At 36.3% G+C, this 22825-nt stretch overlaps 1 protein-coding gene and 1 long non-coding RNA gene across 3 annotated transcripts; both read right to left on the reverse strand.

The window, feature by feature from the left end:
- Positions 1–5121: 5121 nt before the first annotated feature.
- LOC103038503 (class I histocompatibility antigen, F10 alpha chain) lies at positions 5122–22533 on the reverse strand. Of its 2 annotated transcripts, XM_049476415.1 has the most exons (7): positions 21017–22533; positions 17661–17930; positions 16793–17080; positions 16089–16228; positions 7674–7806; positions 7268–7375; positions 5122–6502 (listed from the first exon to the last, which is right to left on the reverse strand). In XM_049476415.1, the coding sequence occupies exons 1-7, from the start codon at positions 21072–21074 to the stop codon at positions 6489–6491; spliced, it is 1011 nt and encodes a 336-aa protein (XP_049332372.1). In that variant the 5' UTR covers positions 21075–22533; the 3' UTR covers positions 5122–6488. The 2 variants fall into 2 exon arrangements, with proteins under 2 accessions (XP_049332372.1, XP_022538801.2); XM_022683080.2 differs by lacking the exons at positions 16089–16228; positions 16793–17080; positions 17661–17930; positions 21017–22533 and adding exons at positions 8921–9208; positions 9681–9935; positions 10827–11147 and having other exon boundaries at positions 7674–7946.
- LOC125799516 (uncharacterized) lies at positions 14625–16081 on the reverse strand. The gene is made up of 3 exons (XR_007438491.1): positions 15953–16081; positions 15631–15724; positions 14625–14983 (listed from the first exon to the last, which is right to left on the reverse strand). It is a non-coding gene; the product is annotated as an uncharacterized LOC125799516 (long non-coding RNA).
- Positions 22534–22825: the final 292 nt, after the last annotated feature.

Consider the following 22825-nt stretch of genomic DNA (forward strand, 5'->3'; position numbering starts at 1 on the left):
ATTGCATGCATTCTTCTGTAATATTTAGTGCTTTGTCTTAACTACTGTGTTTTTTGCACTATAAGACGCACTAAAATCTTTTAATTTTCCTTAAAATCGAGAGTGCACCTTTTAATCCGGTACACCTTATGTATGAACTTAACTAGTCAGGTTGTAAGGAGCAATAAAGCCAGTCTGCTGAAGTACAACATCATACAGGAGTTTAGTTTTCTAGCACTAAGTCTGCAGCAGTATTAGCACTAGCTGCTAACCGTGCTAGCTCCTTTGCCGTTCAAAGGTGAGTATTACCTGCCTGTAGTCTACTGCTAACTGCGGCTAGCAATGCTGGAGCAGTATTAGCATTACCTGCTAACTGCGCTAAATGCTAGCTCTTTCGCCATTAAGAGGTGAATAATATTGGACTGTAGCCTGCTGCTAACCCTAGTGGCTAGCACTGCTGGAGCAGCTTTAGCTAATCTCAACTAGCACTGCTGGAGCAGCATTAGCCGCAAACTGCAGCTCTAGCTCTTTCACCGTTCAAAGACAAGTGCAGAGGCAAGTTCAGAAGCGAGTATATCAGACTGTAGCCTGCGTGTTTACCGTGTTAAAATAACCTATGTGGGATAAACCGCTAGCTAATATCGCCCTGGCTTACCGGAAAACACTCAGGGTTCCTCAGTGCAGCGCTGTTGGGTGGCATTAGTGCTTGTGGTTAGAAGCTAATGCTAATGCTCCAGCCTCAGTGCTGGAGAAATTTGGGAATTTGAGCTTACTGTAAATAAACGGAAGCGTTTTACTCACCCAAATAAACATTTTTCAGGAGAGAAATCTGTGTAGATTAACATCTAGTGCTTGTTTGACTTTAAAATAAATTGTTGTTTCAAGAATTAGTTTTGTTTATCTTAGCTTCAGTTAACTCTACCTCCACCCAGTGGTGAGAACTGCTGAATTAGAAGGAAAACATGGTGACACCCCTGTTCCTTACTAGTATCTCTTAATGCACCTCATATGTGGTGACCAGTTCAAACGACATAATGGCATTGTGGGGGATTTTTACTTACTTCACCTAAACAACAAACAACAAATTTGGGGTGAGTTTTCCAAAAGATTCTTATCACAAAGTTGATTCTTATGTGGTAGAGAGAGATTCACATTAAGCACCCTCTCTCCCTGTTAAGATATTGTAAATGCTAAGATTCTTTAAGGAAACTCTGGAGCTCCTTCTTTGAAAAACACACAGGAGACTTTAAAGAACCATTAACCAAGGCAAAATGTTATTTATGCATTGCATTGGTTCTTTTTTTGAGTCATGGTTCTTCAAAAAGAGCCATTGCTTATAATCCCTTATTTAAGTCTCTTCCTGAAATGGACTGGACCTAACAGACACTGGAGTAATCCTTACCTGACTGCACTGATTCTATTATTATCAAGTTACTTACAGTACTTTTGGCAATCACAGTGTTGATGTAATACGTTGTGATTACATTCTCCATTGAGAGTCAATTTGATGTTGTAGAGCCATTAGTCCCACAGAATATAACGTGTCATCTTTTTGCAAGATGAACATAGAAACCACCAGCATTAGTCCTTGTGGTCTAATATGTCATGTGACATGATGTACACTAGAGCCAGCTTTATGCCTCTCATAAAGCCTAATTTCGAAATTGAATAACAGTAAAAAGAAACATTCAATCTGATTTGCAAAAATGAAAATAAGGTTTGACATAAACTTTATTGTAAACTGAATGCAAGAAATGAGTTATATTAAAGTGGTTTAGCCAAATATAAGCCTACGAAATTTAGGAGACCCCTGCTAAAAAAAGCATGGCCAGCTCAAGATTTTGAAGGTTTAGCTGGTCTCCTTGTATAACTGACCAGTACAAAGTACAAGTACATAAATAAACACACATGTGTGTTACAAAATAAATGCACAAACAGCACCAGTCAAAAGTTTAGACACACCTTAAATTAAGTGGGTTTTTCAACATTTGCACCTCAGATGTCAGCTTTGCCTTGTCAAGCATTAATTACTTGAATGTCTTGCCCTCTTAATGTGTTTCAGAGCATTAGTTGTGTTGTGAAGAGGCAGAGTTGGTGTACAGTGAATACACAAAATCAGTAAATTCAGAATAAATCAAGAACTTTGAAAGTATCTTCAAGCGCCGTCACAAAGACCATAAAAATGTTATGATAAAACTGGCCCTCATCAGGACTGCTTAGAGAAAAGAAGACCAAGAGTTACATTTGTTGCACAGGATAAGTTCATCAGGGTTACCAGCCTCAGAAACTGCAATTTAACCTTAGCTTGCATGGGTGTCGTAACAAAAAAGCTGGACTGTAACCATATCATTATATCATCAACAAATCCAGGTTCTGTTTGGGATCCAATGATGGTTTGTGTATGGAGGTCTTGTGGTGAGCGTGTCAATCTGGCCAAACAGCTCAGCAATATGTGCAGCCACATGTGTTGTCTTGTTGTCTTTCATGCCAGGGCTTCCAACTGGCATTTTTCAGCAAGATAATGCTCACCCATACACAGCAAAGGTTTAACACAGACACACCTACGGATATTTAGGATCTACAGGCCCAGCTGCAACATCTGCAGGCAAATGTGCTGCAGAATACCATACAGTACCTGTCTTCATGCCTCCATGTTCAACTGTATCTACAGCAGCGGTCGGCAATAGGCGGTCCGCGGGCCAGATGTGGCCCGCAAGCATGAAACATCTGGCCCGTGAGGTTGTTTGAACTGTACTGAGTGATAATGTAAAAAAAATAATAATAAAATGCATCTCTGGTGAGCTTTTGTTTACATTCCTTCCCTGTCTCTCCCCTGTCCACCCGTTGTCATTTTTCTGCACGTTCTCCTAATAAGGACGTTTTTCCCCCGGTCATGTCCCAATTCACTAGCCGGTGCAGCGGTAGTGTATTGGACAACGACCCTGAAGACCCGCGTTCAATCTTGTGTGAGGAGCGTTGTGTTTATTTATTTATTTTTTTACTCCTTTTTTCTTGGGTTTACCTGCTTTGATATCAAGTGTTCTGCAATTGGGTTCAACAACCCTCTGGGCTGGAGAGCTACTAGTCTGTAGCACTCCATCACATTACACTTAATTTCCAAAACAGATTTTTTTTTTTGTGGCCCGCCACATAATGGCTTGGAAAATATCTGGCCCGCGGCCAAACTTAATTGCTGACCCCTGCCTTACAGAGTACTACAGCCTCTCCTTTCAGTTACACAGTTTTCCACAGTAAACTTGTATATTCACATTGCTCTAATATAGTAATAACTTACATCATTAATTATTACATTTGCAATAAAATGAATTACACTCTATTACATTCCAACAACTCTCAATTGTTGCATGGTGTCACGGTGATAATTCTAAACAAGTCAAGAGTCTTTGATGCAGCATTATTTTAACAATAAAGCAAACGAAGCTAAGAAACACGGACAGAAACGCAAACACCAACAGAAGCAGCCTGTTCCCGCCGACACACACAAATCCATCAGGACTGCATGTAGGATGACAGTGGCCGTGTTGATGTGGACGAACGTTAAAGGAACAGCTCTCGCTCTCTTTCTGTGAGCTCTATTGTCACACTGATGATATATTCTGAGTCACTCTCTGCAGGGGTGTGATGTGAAAGCTCTCAATCTGACACCCACTGACAAATAACAAAGAACAGACAGCATTCTGTTCAGAGGTAAATATCAGCACCTGCAGCACATTTACTAAACATCTCATGATGATTAGCTTTAACAAAAAGGCACAAATGATCAAAGACAGGGTGAAATCACAAGTTTTCTTACAGCAGGTTTATAAACAGCTGTGCATTTAATCATATTACATAGTGTATAGATATTAATTGATGTTGTACTGCCCCCTAGTGGTGAAAATGAATAACAATCTGAGTACACTTCAGCCTTGTAGATACAAGATGATTTTTATGTCCATAATAAACATGTTAAATGTGAAAAAAAGTCATTAAACCTTCAGAACAGAATCACACATCTTAAGAGATCTAAGAGCTCCCTCACCAACATCTGTGCTTCAATTGGTCATAAATACACTGCCTGATGCTTTAAACACTGCTCTAAGTAGTTAAGTACTATAAAGTATAAAAATAAGAGACCACTTAAAAAAGTTCCAAAATAAAAATCTCTGGAACATAATCAAGAGGAAGATGGATGAACACAAGCCATCAAACCAAACGGAACTGCTTGAATTTTTGCACCAGGAGTGGCATAAAGTTATCCAAAAGCAGTGTGTAAGACTGGTGGAGGAGAACAAGCCAAGATGCATGAAAACTGTGATTAAAAAACAGGGTTATTCTACCAACTATTGATTTATGAACTTAAAACTTTATGAATATGAACTTGTTTTCTTTGCATTATTTGAGGTCTGAAGGCTCTGCATCTTTTTTGTTATTTCAGCACTTCCCTTTTTCTGCAAATAATGATGCTCCAAATGATGATAGTATTATTTAGAATTTGGGAGAAATGTTGTCCGTAGTTTATAGAATAAAACTAAAATGTTAATGTTACTCAAATATATATCTGTGAATAGCAAAATCAGAGAAATTGATTCATAAACTGAAGTGGTCTCCTATTTTTCTAGAGCTGTATTTACTTAACTCACCCATAACATTCATAGTAGAATGGCATCATAATGCAAAACATTTTCCAAAATTCCCAAATAACATATTTGCATTTTACATTTGCATTCAGATACACAGACATGCTGTTATTATTGTGCATGAAGTACTGGAATGACCAGCTGGACATTACAGCATTAAAATCTATTTAAAATTGAGAATTATTTTCTATTCACAGATAGTTAAACTGGATGTTTTTAGTTTAAAACTGAGCTGTCAGTTTAAATACAGCTCTGATACTCTGACCTTGTAACATCAGGGGTTAAAAGTTTAATTTGTGATCTTAGATAGTAACAACTGATCACTTGAGCTTCAGGTTGGCTGAAATGAAAACCTGCAGCCGCACTGCACTTTGTGTAAGGCTCCATCACTCTAAACCAAACAGAACAAATTAGATCTACAGAATTTTCCAACATGATATGAAAGGGTCACAGAAACAATTTAGTTAAAAAATGCTAAAATAAAAATGCAAACAACCACCAGTTATCAGCATAACTGCACAAGATATGCCTTTAATCTTCAGTACAGTGAATACAAAATGTACAAGGACACAATCATAAGCTACACAGGAGTGATCATGTGTGAGATAAAGTGCATAAATTAAGATAATTAAAGAATAAGCTAATTAATTATTATTTTTCATTATAATTCTGGTTACAGAATAATATTACAGACAAAGCTTGATCATATATTTACTTTACATATACAGTTTTTAGCCAATGTTTAGGCATCTCTGGTCAAAATGTGTGTTTTTTGGTTTTCTACACTAAATAATTATTTTAAAACATAGGAATTGTGTCCTTAATGTATATATATTTAATTTAAAATTCATTGTGTGGCTTTTGTTTAAATTTTGTTATATTAATTTTGCATAGGAAAATGCAATTTGTTAAATTAAGCAAATAAACATTTTTATTCAATCATGCTTTAAAATGTACAGTGCTTTGTATGTGTTTTTGATTTTTTTTTTCACATTGCAGACAAAAAATAAAATCAAAAACACATCATTCAAAAAGAAACCTTTGTGCTAGAGTATACACATTTAAAAACATACATACATATATTTCCAACTGTAAACTAAATACTTACAGTTGCCATTCAATACATGGTTTCTTATGAATAATTATGTAATTTATTATTCTTAATGTATTTGCATTTATGCATTTCCATGTTGCATTGTATATCTGTTGTGATAAACAAGTGAACAAATATATATATATATGTTTTAAACATTTGTCAAGATTTTTTTTCTAAAACTCTTATCTTTTATGATACTGTTTATATTAGTGAACAGTGACAAACACAGCAAGTAAACTTTCAGACACAAAACACTGTGACTGAGTGAGAGGTATTTTTTAAACAGACCACTGAAGTTCTGTCTGCTAAACACTGTAGTTATAGAGAAATAATCTGTTACAAAATCACATGTATATTAAAACTGTGCAAAACATCTTGTGCAAACTCCTGAATTCGTGAAAACACTGGATTACATGCTCATGAGCCATTGTTTGTAAAATGTATAAAACAGTGTTTAAATAGCTGCAAGTGCTGTGGTATTATTAAGTATTAAAACTAATAATGAATATATATATATATATATATATATATATATATACATAAATACTGTTAGTGACTCAGTGTTAGAGCCTGAGGTATTTTTAGGATGTAAACTGAATTGTAAACTTGGACCTTTGGTATATTTTACCAAACCTTAGTAAGAAATACTCTCCTTCAAACAGTGTAAACAAAGAGGAGGTGGAGTCCAGGGAGAAACAAACTGGAAAGTGGAACAGAGGGCGGAGTTTTAGGAGTAAGAAGTGCGACATCTTCATCTTCAATTAAGGACCATTTCAAATCCCAGTGTCTGCAGGATTACAGAGGAACAACAGACAGAGACAGTTCATTAACACTATAATTTACTCTGCAAAAAAAGCTAATTTGTATCAATAAGATTTTTTTGGAATATGTCCCCAAATCAGTAATAAAACCAGTGGAACTATACATGTTGCTAAGAACAAAATATAAATCTACAGTAAAATTCTATTAACAGACATATTAATACATCTAGAACTAGGTACATTTGTCTAATTTTCTAATCATGTTTGTAACAGCATAGAACCTTTATATTAAAAACCTTTTTTTAAAATATAGTTATTTAAAGGAACAATCAGTAATAAATGCGAGCAAGTGTGTGAAACGACTACAGGACTCCAAACACAGGATTAATTTTTCTTCCCCAGTCCACGCGGGTTGCCAGATTGACACACAGAGGCACGTAAAGACAAGTCAGTGAATATATACATTTGCAATGTCCACAATGCCCATCTTACGCTAATGATGGTGGTAAATTACCCAGCTATGGTAAGAAACCTTACTGAATGGCCATGGCTAATTGTTCTCTCAAAGATTCTGGCTGCTGATGGCAAAGAAGCATTACCCAGAACTTGTGATCTTTGGGCCATAGTGTCAGCGCCTGTTAAGCCCCCAATTCTGGGTTTTTCTATGGGATTGCTTAAAGAAACTTTAGAAGCACATCTATTTTAATGTGTAAATAAAGAGAAAAAGCAGTTTTGTTTTAAAACTAAGCATGCTTTCCGATTTGCGTAAAGAACCAAAATGGGGAACTGACCTGTTTTCCCACATCTACAGAACTTTCTGAGAACGAGCCCAGTTCCAATGATGACCAAAATGCAGACAAGAGAAATCCAAACCGCCAACAAAGAGTGTTCCTCTGCAACTGCACACATAGAATTCATAGAATTAAAATAAGATACAGAAGAGCTTAATCAGAACAAATACAATTATTGATATTTATTTATAATTCCTAAGTAAATTACTGCAGAATTTGTCAACAAATCTAAAAGGTTTGATAATGTAAATAATATGAATGTTTTTAATACGAAAATTTTACATAAAATATCAGACAAATACAAAAGCACATAATACATTAGACAAACATATTTGTTCACATATTAGATTAAGTAATTCTACTAATGCTACTGTGTATTGTATATATTCACTAAACCATATCATACCCCATGTTTTGGTGATATTTCCTGCTATGCTGCTGTGCTGCACTACACAGCTGTAGGAGTGTTTCTCTGGGTTCTCCTCGGGTCTAATCACACTCCTTCTGGTCTGATAAGTGCCGTCCCCATTAGGAAGCACCTCAATGACCTCTCCATCCACAGGCTGCAGACCTGCTCCTATCCACTCCACCTGCACTTGTTTAGGGTAGAACCCATTCACATGACACGTAAGGACAGAGGAGCCAGATTTAAAGCTCTTGAAAAGACGGACTTCTGGAACTGAATATTAACAACAGAAAACAAACATTTCATTTTTGTTGAAGGAAGAATCAAGTAGTGACTACATATGTGTCTAAATATATCTAAATGTGATCTATACAAAAACAGCCATAAGTAAACAGCATTATTATTAATTATATTATCAGTGCTGCCACCCTGAAAGCTTTTAAAATGTCTCTTTTTTTAAAAGGACAAACAAAAATCTTAAGAATTTATTTATGTATTTGAATATAATCAATACAACTGGCAACAAATATTAAAATCAATTTTATTGTATACAACAAAATCATATTATGTCAAAAATGTAAAAAAAAAACGGAGACAACAATATCTGTGATAGCAGCAGTATACATAGCTTTATTAAATAGACTGTATAAAATGACTAATTTAGAAACTTTAATACATATTGTAATTGCTTTGAATGTAATTTAATAATTTACTAAGTTTGGACCCAGCCCTTTTACATAATTTTCTCTTTTTCATTACTACTGCTGAGTTCTGAATGCGAATTATTATTTTAACTGAAATATGGATTAAATCTTATAACCAACTCTCACTCTCTTACCCCTCCCTTGTCTTGTCATTTATCTGCTTCTTTCCCTCTCTTTCTCCCACTTTACTGTTTGAGTTGGAAACTGTGATATGGGAGCCTTTATTAATGTGATTATTATTAAATTTGATATTTCAATCCATCTTAAACATAGAAAAATCAGTTGTAGCATGTTGGGTTACATAACTAATAAGTGGAGAAAGCTTATTACTGTCAATTAATATCAAGCAGACTACATTCCTAAATTACCCCATACTCCCCTCAGAACATCCAAAGCTGTTCAGCAAGACTGTAGGACTGTTATCTTTTAGTACCTTAATTTTAAATCATGTTTATAAATCATACAGAGTCAGCCACACAAGCATATCAATTACTGATTCTTCAGCTTCTTAACTCAAACTAAAGAAGTGAATTTCAGACCCACCTTTCTTAACAATATGAACAGATGCGTGCTGAAGGAACATCTTCAAACGTTCAAAACAGGTCTTTTTGTAGAAAGAAGCCATGATTTCAAGCAAGACTGGATTTGCCTCTCTCTGCCTTTTGTATATGACAGCTTGAGGAACAGAAGCTATGTAAGACTTTCTGTCAACATCGAAAGTTAAGAAGTCTTTCCCGTTGAATGCATGTGTTAACAGTGCCTTGAGAGTCCCGTTAGGGTAGAGAGAACACCGACTGTAGCCTTGATATATGTTAACATCTGAAGAAGACGCTGGAAGAGAACAGATAGGAAAATGAGACATCATTTGACACAAAGATTACGCCTATGAGCACTGCAGCAAACACTAAGTGTGTTTACATGCCTTTCACAATCCAATTTGAAACAGTCTTTTAAACAGCTTACTCTGATTTCTTAGTATATTGGTAATCATGGTTTAAAAATCAGATTTGATCAAATTTGATGAAGAGAGCTTGATTTTAGCTGAATTAATGGATTCATCAGTGCATATATACTATTAATTGAAGTACTCATATTTCACACACAAAATAAACAAACAGCATTTAACATTGAACCTGTGATTTCATCTTCTAGCTAATGCCAGTCTAAAAATCCAATAACTGACTTTTCACATTATCTGATTCACCGCAATTTAATTCATTGTGTTGATCAGATTCTGCATTAATCAGATTATTAAGTGCATGTAAATGTGAACTATATGTTTTTAAAGACCTGAGCATATTACCTGTCTGGTTAAACTGCAGTATGGCTGATTTTAAGGCTGTAGCCATACTGTGCTTGTTGTGGAGTGATATAAGATTAATATCCATCCAGTGTTGCTTGCCAGATGAGGTATTGAGCCAATCAGGACACGACACCTCATCTTTCATGCTGCTGTCGTAATAGAACATGGTCACATCGTTCACAGCAATTCTCTCCATGTAGTCTGGCAGGTTAAGACCTTGAATGCCAATGAAGTATGCAGTAATAGAATTAACTTCTGAAAAATAACAGAGAGAGACAGGGATGCATCGTTAGTTAGTTTTAGTGTTTTAAAGAGCAGTTTTGAGGGATCGTGGACAGAGGAAAGGTATCCAAAATTAGGTTATGGACAATAGCTCTGCAGACAACCTGTATGATCTACACACATTCTAACCCAGAACAAGAACATTTCAAAGAAGTAACTGGAAACCTAACGATCTGTATTGAACCACAACCCTTAAATTAACTCTTAATCTCAGACAGGAAGTCCTTGTCTCATACTCATGCCCATTTCCCCACAGCATTCAAATATCTACCAACTAATCCATATTGTCATGATTGTCATATTGCTACCTCTTTTCTTCTTATGTTCAGGGGTTGTCACATTATCAATTATTCTCACTGTATTGATAAACCATCACACAGTTTGTTTAAAAAAAAACTAAGGCTTCTGCTCATTCATTGTTTCTTCTGGCATCAAGGGTTCTAAAAAAAAGTTTACGCTGCTTTTTAATTAATTAAATTACCATCCCACCTTATTCTCTGGTCTAGTTTATCTGGTCTAGTGAGTTTAAATGTACAAGCAATTCTTCTCTACATTATGTAAACAAGCTGTTTGTGTGCATTTGCACACCTGTGACAGCAATGGGGGCATTTTAAGGTAACTTAGCTAGTAGTTGAACATATTTATTAAGAATACATTTGGACATGCAACAGCATTATCCTCCTCTAGATTTTAATGAATTATATCTGCATGTAGAATAATAAGTAAATGTGTCATTCCATTTAACAGGTAAGTTAGCAAGAAGAAGATTAACAGCTGCCCTATTTAAGGTGGAACAATACATTAGAGACTTATTCAGTCCTGCTTTGCACTAAGAAACAAAATACTCTGTAAACAGATACTCACCACCGCCAGACAGCTGGAGAAGATGTAGTAATAATAATAAGAGGACGCAGTGAATGTAGGACTCCTTCATTTTCTCCATGTTTACTCCGTTTATTTACAGTGTTTCTGAAGAGTGGCGGTACAGTAACTACTGCTCCTGAGTAAAAACCTACACATCAGACTGAAACTGAAATATCTTTAACGAGTGTGTTTTTTTGGTGACTCCAGTCACTGCAGAATGTAAATAACACGTTTCATTTACTTGTTTCCAAAAATCACGTAATTCACGAAGCGTCGCTTAGATACAGCTCCCACTGAGAATTAGTTCCGGGTTTGTGGGACCACCAGAGGACGCTCCAGACCTGAATTATTTCCAGTTATAAAAAATAAAAGAATGTTTTTTTTTTATGTCTGCAGTGCATTAAAAACAAGATTCAGCAAAGTAATAAATAAAAGAATAAATATATAAATTATTATTTGTTTTTTTATGTTACTGCCGTAAAATATTATTTTTTAACATTGTATTTATAGATATAAATACAATTTATAAATATATTTTATTATATACCTTTTATACATTTTTTTTTCACAAAGCATTCCTAAGTGGTAAAATAAACTCTAAAATAAACATTACATGGCGCCTCCTTAGGTAGGATGCTGCCGTGCTTTACTTGTGAGTAGATTTTATTTTATTTATTTATTTATTTTTTTCAATTCAGTGGGCGGGGCTGAACTCATGTTTGATTGGCTGATAAATGTATATTCTAAAGGATAGCATCTAAGTAATATGAGAGAATATGCAATAAGGAAGAAGACACGTGATGTACTCAGGGTCTGAAAGGCTCAAATGGAGCGTTTAAATATTTATTTTTATATAAATATAATTCCATTCCTCATTTCCTCAACACAGACATTTAAAAAGAAATAAAACTTTTAAACTCACTGCTCTGGCTATATCTCCAGCATCTGCTCACCAACTGTCAACCTTTACTGCCTAAACCCGTTTACTGCACAAAACAGAAAAAATACAGGTACGTGTTCTTTATTTAATATATATATATATATATATATATATATATATATATATATATATATATATATATATATATATATATATATATATATATATATATTCGACTTTTTAAAATTGAAGGAATATCCTGAATAAGTAGTTAATTACTATTTAAAAGGAGTCGGGTTACACATCCTACAAACATCTTATCTCACCATTAAATCAGAAAATAACCTTTAACGCTAGAGGGAGCCCGCGAGCGAGTCCAAAATGAATGGAGATACAGGGCCATCTTTGAAAAGTTACTTTATTTCAGTAGTTCAGTTCAAAATGTGAAACTCATATATTATATAGATGTATTACACAAAGAGTGATCTATTTTAAGCGTTTATTTATTTTATTATTGATGATTAATACTTACAGCCAATGAAACCCAAAAATCAGTGTATCAGAAAATTAGAATATTATATAAGACCAATTGGTACTTTCTGGTATTTTCCTGTTGGAAAATAAAATCTTCATCTGCATAAAAGTTGTCAGCAGAGGGAAGCATGAAGTGCTGTAAGATTTTGTGGGAAAACTCTACACTGACTTTGGACTTGATAAAACACAGTGGACCAACACCAGCAGATGACATGTCTCTCCAAACCATCACTGATCATCAGTAAATTTGACATTTCATTTGTAAATCAAGGGATCAGAGTCTGGAGGAAAAGTGGAGAGACACACAATCCAAGCTGCTTGAGGTCTAGTGTGAAGTTTCTGCAATCAGTGATGGTGCGTTTTTCATTTTCCAGCAGGACTTGGCACACTGCCCACACTGCCAAAAGTTTCAATTGGTCTTATATAATATTCTAATTTTCTGAGACACTGATTTGATAAAATATGAGTTTCACATTTTGAACTAAATTACTGAAATAAAGTAACTTTTAAAAGATATTCAATTTTTTGTTGTGATGGCCCTGTAGCTCCATTTAACTCCATTCATTTTGGACTCGCGGGCTCCCTCTAGCATTAAAGGTTATTTTCTGATTTAATGGTGGGAAAAAAAAAAATATATATATATATATATATATATATATATATACACTGCTCAAAAAAATAAAGGGAACACTCAAATAACACATCCTAGATCTGAATGAATGAAATATTCTCATTGAATACTTTGTTCTGTACAAAGTTGAATGTGCTGACAACAAAATCACACAAAAATCATCAATGGAAATCAAATTTATTAACCAATGGAGGCCTGGATTTGGAGCCACACACAAAATTAAAGTGAAAAAACACACTACAGGCTGATCCAACTTTAATGTAATGTCCTTAAAACAAGTCAAAATGAGGCTCAGTATTGTGTGTGGCCTACACGTGCCTGTATGACCTCCCTACAACGCCTGGGCATGCTCCTGATGAGGTAGCGGATGGTCTCCTGAGGGATCTCCTCCCAGACCTGGACTAAAGCATCCGCCAACTCCTGGACAGTCTGTGGTGCAACGTGACGTTGGTGGATAGAGCGAGACATGATGTCCCAGATGTGCTCAATCGGATTCAGGTCTGGGGAACGGGGGGGCTAGTCCATAGCTTCAATGCCTTCATCTTGCAGGAACTGCTGACACACTCCAGCCATATGAGGTCTAGCATTGTCCTGCATTAGGAGGAACCCAGGGCCAACCACACCAGCATATGGTCTCACAAGGGGTCTGAGGATCTCATCTCGGTACCTAATGGCAGTCAGGCTACCTCTGGTGAGCACATGGAGGGCTGTGCGGCCCTCCAAAGAAATGCCACCCCACACCATTACTGACCCACTGCCAAACCGGTCATGCTGAAGGATGTTACAGGCAGCAGACCGCTCTCCACGGCGTCTCCAGACTCTGTCACGTCTGTCATGTGCTCAGTGTGAACCTGCTTTCATCTGTGAAGAGCACAAGGCGCCAGTGGCGAATTTGCCAATCCTGGTGTTCTCTGGCAAATGCCAAGCGTCCTGCACGGTGTTGGGCTGTGAGCACAACCCCCATCTGTGGACGTCGGGCCCTCATACCATCCTCATGGAGTCGGTTTCTAACCGTTTGTGCAGACACATGCACATTTGTGGCCTGCTGGAGGTCATTTTGCAGGGCTCTGGCAGTGTTCCTTCTGTTCCTTCTTGCACAAAGGCGGAGGTAGCGGTCCTGCTGCTGGGTTGTTGCCCTCCTACGGCCTCCTCCACGTCTCCTGGTGTACTGGCCTGTCTCCTGGTAGCGCCTCCAGCCTCTGGACACTACGCTGACAGACACAGCAAACCTTCTTGCCACAGCTCGCATTGATGTGCGAGCTGCACTGATGGATTGATGGATGAGCTGCACTACCTGAGCCACTTGTGTGGGTTGTAGAGTCCGTCTCATGCTACCACGAGTGTGAAAGCACCACCAACATTCAAAACTGACCAAAACATCAGCCAGACAGCATAGGTTCTGAGAAGTGGTCTGTGGTCTCCACCTGCAGAACCACTCCTTTATTGAGTGTGTCTTGCTAATTGCCAATAATTTCCACCTGTTGTCTATTCCATTTGCACAACAGCAGGTGAAATTGATTGTCAATCAGTGTTGCTTCCTAAGTGGACAGTTTAATTTCACAGAAGTTTGATTTACTTGGAGTTATATTGTGTTATTTGAGTGTTCCCTTTATTTTTTTGAGCAGTGTATATATATATAGTCCAAATACATTTCAACAAGGCCAAAAATGAGGCACTCAATTGGTCATATATGTTAAAAGACAATAGTTGTATCATTCCTTGTAAGATTTTTATTTTATTAAATTTACCCAAGTATCTAATACAAAAAGTCAACATTAATACATGAAAAGTTAAGGTTCAATTTACATTTGTATCTTCTTATGAATGTTTGTATTCTTAAATCACATTTAGTTTTTAAATCATGAACACACGCATCACGTCCTAGTAGCTAAAATGTGTATTTGTCGTTTTCAAAAGTGTTCTTCTCTGGCACTTGCAACAAATCCATATACCCTTAAAAACACAAATAAAAAAAACAAAACAATTAATGCTTAGGATGATCAGAGATTCTCCATTAAAAGGAGGCGGATTCAGCACAGACAGATGGACCTGGAGCCTTTTAAAAGGAAAAACTGAAGAAAGACTGCTTCATCTGCTTTCAAATCACAACACCTATAGGAAAGCACAAAGACACGAGACAACAAATGTATTAATGTCAAAAACAATTAAATCAAGGTTTAAAAAAATCAGACCTGAAACCAATACATCATCTCTAAAGTTAAAGAAAAGATCTTTGATTCCCAGCTCTGACATCCACATCTTAAGTATTTTTAAACAATGTGTTTAATCTCTAATTGGTTCCTAGCACTAAAGTAGCTACTAACTGCTACACTTGTGTCAATGTGTGTGTTGAATTGGTTAAATGCAGATTAAAAGTGTAAAAGTGCTATAATGATCTGTGCAGAAGAGATGGAAATGATTATTTGATGTTTCCATTGTTCACGAATGATCTTGTGAAATCATTCTGCTTATTTTTCTTAAAGAAGCATATTATGTATGCTATATTGCAGCAATATGAAAATGTTATATTGTTATAGATTATATTGTATATTTACTGCCAGATGTTAAATTATGACTGGATAATTGGTATTTAGGAAGAGGGTACACAGTGGTTTAAGGTCCAAAAGGTGAAATTGTAGGAATTGTAATTGTAGGCCCTGATGGATACAGGCATGTGGCTATAATCTGAAAAATAGTCTTTTTTATAAATTATACACAGTTCTAATGGTGCATGTTATATAAGAGGTTTGGTTACTCACTTTTAGTTCTACAGAACTGCCTGAACACAAGCCCACATCCGATGACAGCCAAAACAATGCACAAAAACTCCCATTCTGATGCGTGTCTCTGTAACTGTAGTAAATAAATATAGTTAATTCCTTTACAAAATAATGCATGAAAGTGGGAAAAGTACAAATATGTACACTTGCGCATATTTTTCCAAATCATCAATTAGACATATGTATGAAGGCATAAACAGCAGATTCTGAAACAAATATGAAGGTAAATCCATTTGTCTAGACATTTAAAAAATTTTTTTAACATAGCAAAATTTCACATATTTTATGTTAAATATCATACCCCATGTTTTGGTGATATTTCCTCCTATGCTGCTGTGCTGCACTACACAGCTGTAGGAGTGTTTCTCTGGGTTCTCCTCTCTGGGTCTAATCACACTTCTTCTGGTCTGATAAGGGCCGTCCGCATTTGGAAGCACGTCGGTAATCTCTCCATCCACAGGCTGCAGACCTGCTCCTATCCACTCCACCTGCACTTGCTTGGGTTTGAACCCAGTCACATGACACGTGAGGACAGAGGAGCTGGATTCAGCTCTCTCAAAAAGCCTGACTTCTGGAACTGAATAAAAATATAAAACAATCCAGCCTTATTATCATTAATAATAATCATTTTTACCATACAACCTTCTTATTTTAATTTAAGAAAGTTCACACCCAAATTTCAGGACTTGATTACAAATGTCATTGTTTTGCAAACTGACAGAATCCCCAATTTATTCGATTTTTTTTCTTGAACTAGACTACTACCTTTTTCACTGCAGGGTCAAATGTGGACCAGTAAGTGCAGTACAGTTTATAGTACAGTTTCTTTTTTCATTTGTGGCACTGCAAAATCAGGACCATGATATGCACAGGATTGAGCATACTAGCTAGCTAGCTTACTAAAATATCAAAATAGAGAGCTGTGAAATGTACCAGCATATTCCGTAGTTACTAATGCTGGTAATTACTAATGCAGCAGCTTGACCCAGCTAGCCAATAGGCCGGTTCCTCAGTTTTTAAGCCATCCCACTGAACGTTACTGTCAGGATATTACAAATAAACTAAATACACACACACACATTCACGTACTGCAGATTGTACCGGAACAGACATTAGAAAGAACTATTGACACACATCCTACCTTTTTTCACTCTGACTTCAGGAGCATGCTCTAGGAACATCTTTAAGCGCTCAAAACAGGTTGTTCTGTAGAAGGACACAACAGTTTCTAGTAAGACTGTATTTGCCTCCCTTTGCCTTTTGTACACAACTGCTTGTGGAACAGATGCTACGTAAGTCTTTCTGTCAATATCCAAACTAAAGAAGTCCTTTCCTCTGAATGCTTGTGTAAAAGCGGCCTTCCGAGTCCCATTTGGAAAGATGTTACAATGACTGTAGCCCTGGTAGATGTTGGTTTCTGATGAAAAGTCTATAAATGAATGAATAAAACAACAAAACAAAAAATAAACACATTTTATTTACTTTATTACATTATGTATTACTTAATTGACTTTTATTTACTATAATAAAAAATAGAATAGAAATAAAAGTTTGTCAAGAAAAACCTTGACGATCTTGAGATTATTTGATAACAATTTGTGAGTGATAAATGAAAGTAATGAACTAAAATTTATTTTTACTAACATGAGCCCTGCTCATGTCCAAAAGAAATCAAGAACCGCACACCAATTGTGCAGCATGGTGGAGATAGAATGGTTTGGGGATGCTTTGCTGCATCAGGACATGGATGACTTGCTACCACAAACAACTCTTCTCCAAATCTTCCTCATAATAGTTAAAAGGTAAGGAAATAGTTTTTTTTATTGACCTAGCCAACTGCCTGACCTAAACCATGTTAAAATGTTTATTTTTGTTGTGTATGCTCTCTCAGCATTGCATTTTATATTCAGTTATTCAGGCAAATGCTTTTTTTATAACTCTCTTTATACCAGCTATTTGCTACAAATAACTGCTTAATTACTGCATCACAAATAAAAATAACACATTACCTGTCTGGTTGAACTGCTTTACGATTGACTCGAGAGCTGAAGAAAGATAGTGATGTGTTAGTGTTGTAGTGTTGTATTTCGCTCTGTCATTCATGTTCTTCCATTGCTGCAGACCTTCTGTAGTATTGAGCCATTGAGGACAGAGGGGTTCTACAGTCATGCTGCTGTCGTAGTAAAACATGGTCACATCATCCACCGTAACTCTCTCAATATAACTGGGAAAGTTGAGGCCTTGAGTTGCAATGAAGAAGAAACTGAAGGAGTGAAATTCTGCTAAGAAAAGAAAGAAGACTGTTTTTTTTGTGTCTTCAAAGCTTATTTGTCACATAGTCACATTGTCTTTAAAGCTTCAAAGTCATTACAACATCCAGATCCAGCCACAGAAAGAGGTAAAAAAGCACTTATGAAGCAGTTCTTGTTTTAGAGTTCAGACTCGATCAATGCTGGTTTAGTAGTTAATATATTTAAATGTGCTTTAATATAAATGTAAAAAAAACAAAACAGCAGTGATGACTAAATAAGCATGCACAAAGTTTTTAGTATATATCAGTAATTGAGATTGCATCCATGCATCCAAGATAGTAGTAAAATAAATTATGATAGACATGTCATGGAAGATGCACAGGCTGATATTAAATTTGTGCATGGAAGATGCACAGGCTGATAAATTAAAGTTGCAAAAAAGTTGGGACACTGATGACATTACTTGTTCTGCAACGCGAATATTGCACATGCACACGTTTCAGTGATGAAACGATATTATGCACCCCTATATGGGTGCATAATTAATAACTAAATATCTACCATTATTGCAGCTTAAAGTGGTTCTTAATGGTCAGAGCTGTTAGATACAGTTGCATGCACCTACAGTTGTGGTCAAAAGTTTACATACACTTGTAAAAAAAACAATGTTATGGCTGTCTTGAGTTTTCAATAAGTTCTACAACTCTTATTTTTCTGTGATAGAGTGATCGGAACACATACATGTTTGTCACAAAAAACAGTCATAAAATTTGGTTCTTTCATAAATTTATTATGGGTCTGCTGAAAATGTCACCAAATCTGCTGGGTCAAAAATATACATACAGCAACATTAGTATTTGGTTACATGTCCCTTGGCCATTTTCACGGCAACTAGGCGCTTTTGGTAGCCATCCACAAGCTCCTGGCAAGCTTCAGGTCGAATGTTTGACCACTCTTCTTGACAGAATTGGTGCAGTTCAGCTAAATGTGATGGTTTTCTTGCATGAACCCGTTTCTTTAGCACTGTCCACATGTTCTCAATGGGGTTTAAGTCAGGACTTTGGGAAGGCCATTCTAAAACCTTAATTCTAGCCTGGTTTAGCCATTCCTTTACCACTTTTGATGTGTGTTTTGGGTCATTGTCTTGTTGGAACACCCAACTGCGCCCAAGACCCAACCTTCGGGCTGATGGTTTTAAGTTTTCCTGCAGAATTTGGAGGTAATCCTCCTTCTTCATTATCCCATTTACTTTCTGCAAAGAACCAGTTCCACTGGCAGCAAAACATCCCCAGAGCATAATACTACCACCACCATGCTTGACAGTAGGCATGGTGTTCCTGGGATTAAAGGCCTCACCTTTTCTCCTCCAAACATATTGCTGGGTGTTGTGGCCAAACAGCTCAATTTTTGTTTCGTCTGACCAGAGAACTTTCCTCCAGAAGGTTTTATCTTTGTCCATGTGATCAGCAGCAAACTTCAGCCGAGTCTTAAGGTGCCTTTTCTGGAGCAAGGGCTTCTTTCTTGCACGGCAGCCTCTCAGTCCATGGCGATGTAAAACACGCTTGACTGTGGAGACTGACACCTGTGTTCCATCAGCTTCCAAATCCTTGCAGACCTGCTTCTTGGTGATTCTTGGTTGACTCTTGACCATCCTGACCAATCTCCTCTCGGCAGCATGTGATAGCTTGCGTTTTCTTCCTGATCGTGGCAGTGACACAACTGTTCCATGCACTTTATACTTGCGTATAATTGTCTGCACAGTTGCTCTTGGGACCTGTAGCTGCTTTGAAATGGCTCCAAGTGACTTCCCTGACTTGTTCAAGTCAATAATTCGCTTTTTCAGATCCACACTGAGTTCCTTTGACTTTCCCATTGTAGCTTTTGTAGCTGAGTCTAATCACTGGGTCAAATGAGCCCTATTTAAATGGGCTCATGAGAAGTCAACAGCTGTAGTCAATCAGAATCACTTACAAGAAGTGAAGAGGCCATGACATGAAGCTAATTTGATTGACACAACTCGCTACATCACCAAAATTGACAAATTTTGTTGCTGTATGTATATTTTTGACCCAGCAGATTTGGTGACATTTTCAGCAGACCCATAATAAATTTATGAAAGAACCAAATTTTATGACTGTTTTTTGTGACAAACATGTATGTGTTCCGATCACTCTATCACAGAAAAATAAGAGTTGTAGAACTTATTGAAAACTCAAGACAGCCATAACATTATGTTTTTTTACAAGTGTATGTAAACTTTTGACCACAACTGTATATGGCACTTACTACCTGTACTTAGTTTAGAGCCTTCTTCATTCTAATTATTATTGTAACATAACTTAAATTATAAGCCTGATTCGCTTTTCTGTTGCCAAACAAAAAAAAAACGTGCATAAGCATTTAATGGCATTAAATTATATGTAGAACATGTTAAAAAATGGGCTGTTAAATGGCCATAAAAAGTGACCCAATGTAGATTACATATACATGCAGGTCTAGATTTTTTGTTAATTTCCTGAGAAATATGTGCCAAAATGTATTTAACTGAAATAAAACACTACTGAACTGATTTTCAGTTCATACAGATTTCAAGTATCCAAATAATGAGGGTGATTGTAAGATGCAATTCACTCAGTTAATAAATCACCTCTTTGTTTTATAACCAGAGGACAATAAAAGTTAGATTAAAGTAATTGTGTGCCTGTGTGTTTGGGAACTTGACCTTTGGTTAATGTGCCTCCAACCTGAATGGTAATGCAATATGGAAATTAGCACCAAACAATGTGAACATATTGGTGGAGAGCTTCTCTAAATTTAGAAATAAGAAGTAAATAGTAATAAATACCTTATGGTTGTAAATAAACATTGGACAATACTTGTGGGCTTATACATGTACCTAATTGCCAGGGCATGCGGGATTAGTCAATACAATGCTCACAAAAAAAACAGTTGGCTAGAGTTCTGAACGTCAGTGTGGCCTGTGCAAAATTTTGGGCACCAGGACTGAGTAACAGCCAGTTTACCAGAAATCATATACTTTAAATAATTCTAATAATTCTTACTATAAACATAACTTCAATGAGTAAATAAATAAAGAAAATACCAACACTCACCACCAGTAGATATCTGGAGAAGATGGAAGCAGAAGAATAAACAGTAATGTTTCTTCATTTTCCCTCATGTGCATGGGACATTGTGGATGCAATGTGGAAAATGAAAGAGAGTGTGTGTTTGAGCACGTTGCATTTTTTCCTTGTTCAACTTGAATTACTTGTCTCTCTGCCTCTAATTAACCTCATATGATCTGGAGTTTCTACAGTAAAATCTTATATATTTTAAAAACTAAGAAACTTTTTACTTTATGATCAACACTACATAGACAAAAGTACTGGGACGCATGCTAGATTCTGTGGAATTATTGTGAACATTTGATTGCATTCACTTAGGTTAAGGATCTTAGATAATCACCACGTTACTTAATCTACACTTTCCCTCAACTCCCAACTCTCAAATTTAAACTTTCTTTCTATTTTATTGTGATGAACTTTATCATATTAACAATCTACTTTTTGAAACACAGTAAAGATATCATCAGTGCTTAAAGGACATGGAGCAAACTGCACATTTCATTGCAGAGAGTTTTATTAGTATAATTTAACTGGATTAAGTGAGATGTAATAAAAAAAAAATCACTGGTCTCCCAGTGTGGGATAGTAAGATATGCATATTTATATTTATATTTCTATGACACATCAGTCACTTTTATAATCAATGTCATTGCACCTTGCATTTTGCTCTGTTAATTATTTAATGACCATTAGCAACACCTACTGCACTGCTTTGTTTACATATAGACCTTTACGTTGTATAATACATTTTTAATAGCCTTATATATTTTCTATTCTTCTGTGTTTTAATTTATGTTTAATATGTTTCTTATTCTATTGTGCTGTTGCTGCTGGACGCCTACATTTCACATGTTTGTTAGTGTGATTTTCTGTCACAACTTACATAAGGTATTGTGTAATGGGAAAATGTTTTCAAATTTTGTGATGTAATATTTTTACCATATTGCCCACCCCTATAGAGATTATAGTGACACTGCTCCATGACTCAATGCTGGGGGTACTTTATATCACAGTAGTTCAAGCCTGGAATTACATGGTGTCCATACATTCATGTTTATTTGCTCCAGATAGTCCTATTCTGTAACAATTGACAGGGAGTAGACAAGCTGTGCATGTGCATTTCCACATCTGTCAGCAATGAGTGCAAATTAAAGTAAATGAATTCATACAGTAAAATGACATAAGACCATTAGTGCCATGCAAACCTCATATCTCCAAAAGAAAAATGCAACATTACAGAATAACTCAATGGTAACAGAAGCCACAGTGGACAATTTCATACACTGACGCAATGTAAAAAAAATACCCAGCCAACACTTGGGCTCACATAGGTGGAATATGACACAAGTGTTCTAGCTAACACCTTTTTTACCTCTGCATTTCCTGCGACAGCAAGCTTGCAGACGAAGTAAGCCGAAAGCAGCAGCCCAAGCGTATTCATATCTGACTGAATAAAAGAGCTCCTCTGCTACCTGCTCACCAAACCACCGAGTCCAAACACATGACTGAAAACTTTATGGCTTTATGAATAAACCATTAAGCCATCCTGGTTTTAACAAACTCCAATAGATCACTTGTGTTGTGCGAAACTATTGGTTGGCTGGTGTGTCTTACATAACTGGTATCACCAGCTGTGAATGACAGGCAGGTAAAAATTACTTTATATAAAGGTAATCATTGTCCAGGAAGAAAATTTCGTATGACCCTTAAATACATTATTTGTCTACAATCCCTAAATCAAAAGCATAAATGTACCACATAAAAGTTTGGGCATTAAAAAAACAGCTTGTCATT

Source organism: Astyanax mexicanus, chromosome 3 (assembly GCF_023375975.1).
Source record: "Astyanax mexicanus isolate ESR-SI-001 chromosome 3, AstMex3_surface, whole genome shotgun sequence".
NCBI classification, from domain to species: Eukaryota; Metazoa; Chordata; class Actinopteri; order Characiformes; family Acestrorhamphidae; genus Astyanax; species Astyanax mexicanus.

Excerpts from the sequence above, each read along its gene's own strand:
- LOC103038503 (XM_022683080.2), bottom strand. The coding sequence starts at position 10,905 with ATGGAGAAAATGAAGGAGTCCTACATTCACTGCGTCCTCTTATTATTA. Across the intron at positions 9,936-10,826 it reads TCTCCAGCTGTCTGGCGGTG|AAGTTAATTCTATTACTGCA; the intron begins GTGAGTATCTGT and ends GTTATTTTTCAG. Across the intron at positions 7,947-8,920 it reads TGTTCATATTGTTAAGAAAG|TTCCAGAAGTCCGTCTTTTC; the intron begins GTGGGTCTGAAA and ends GTTAATATTCAG.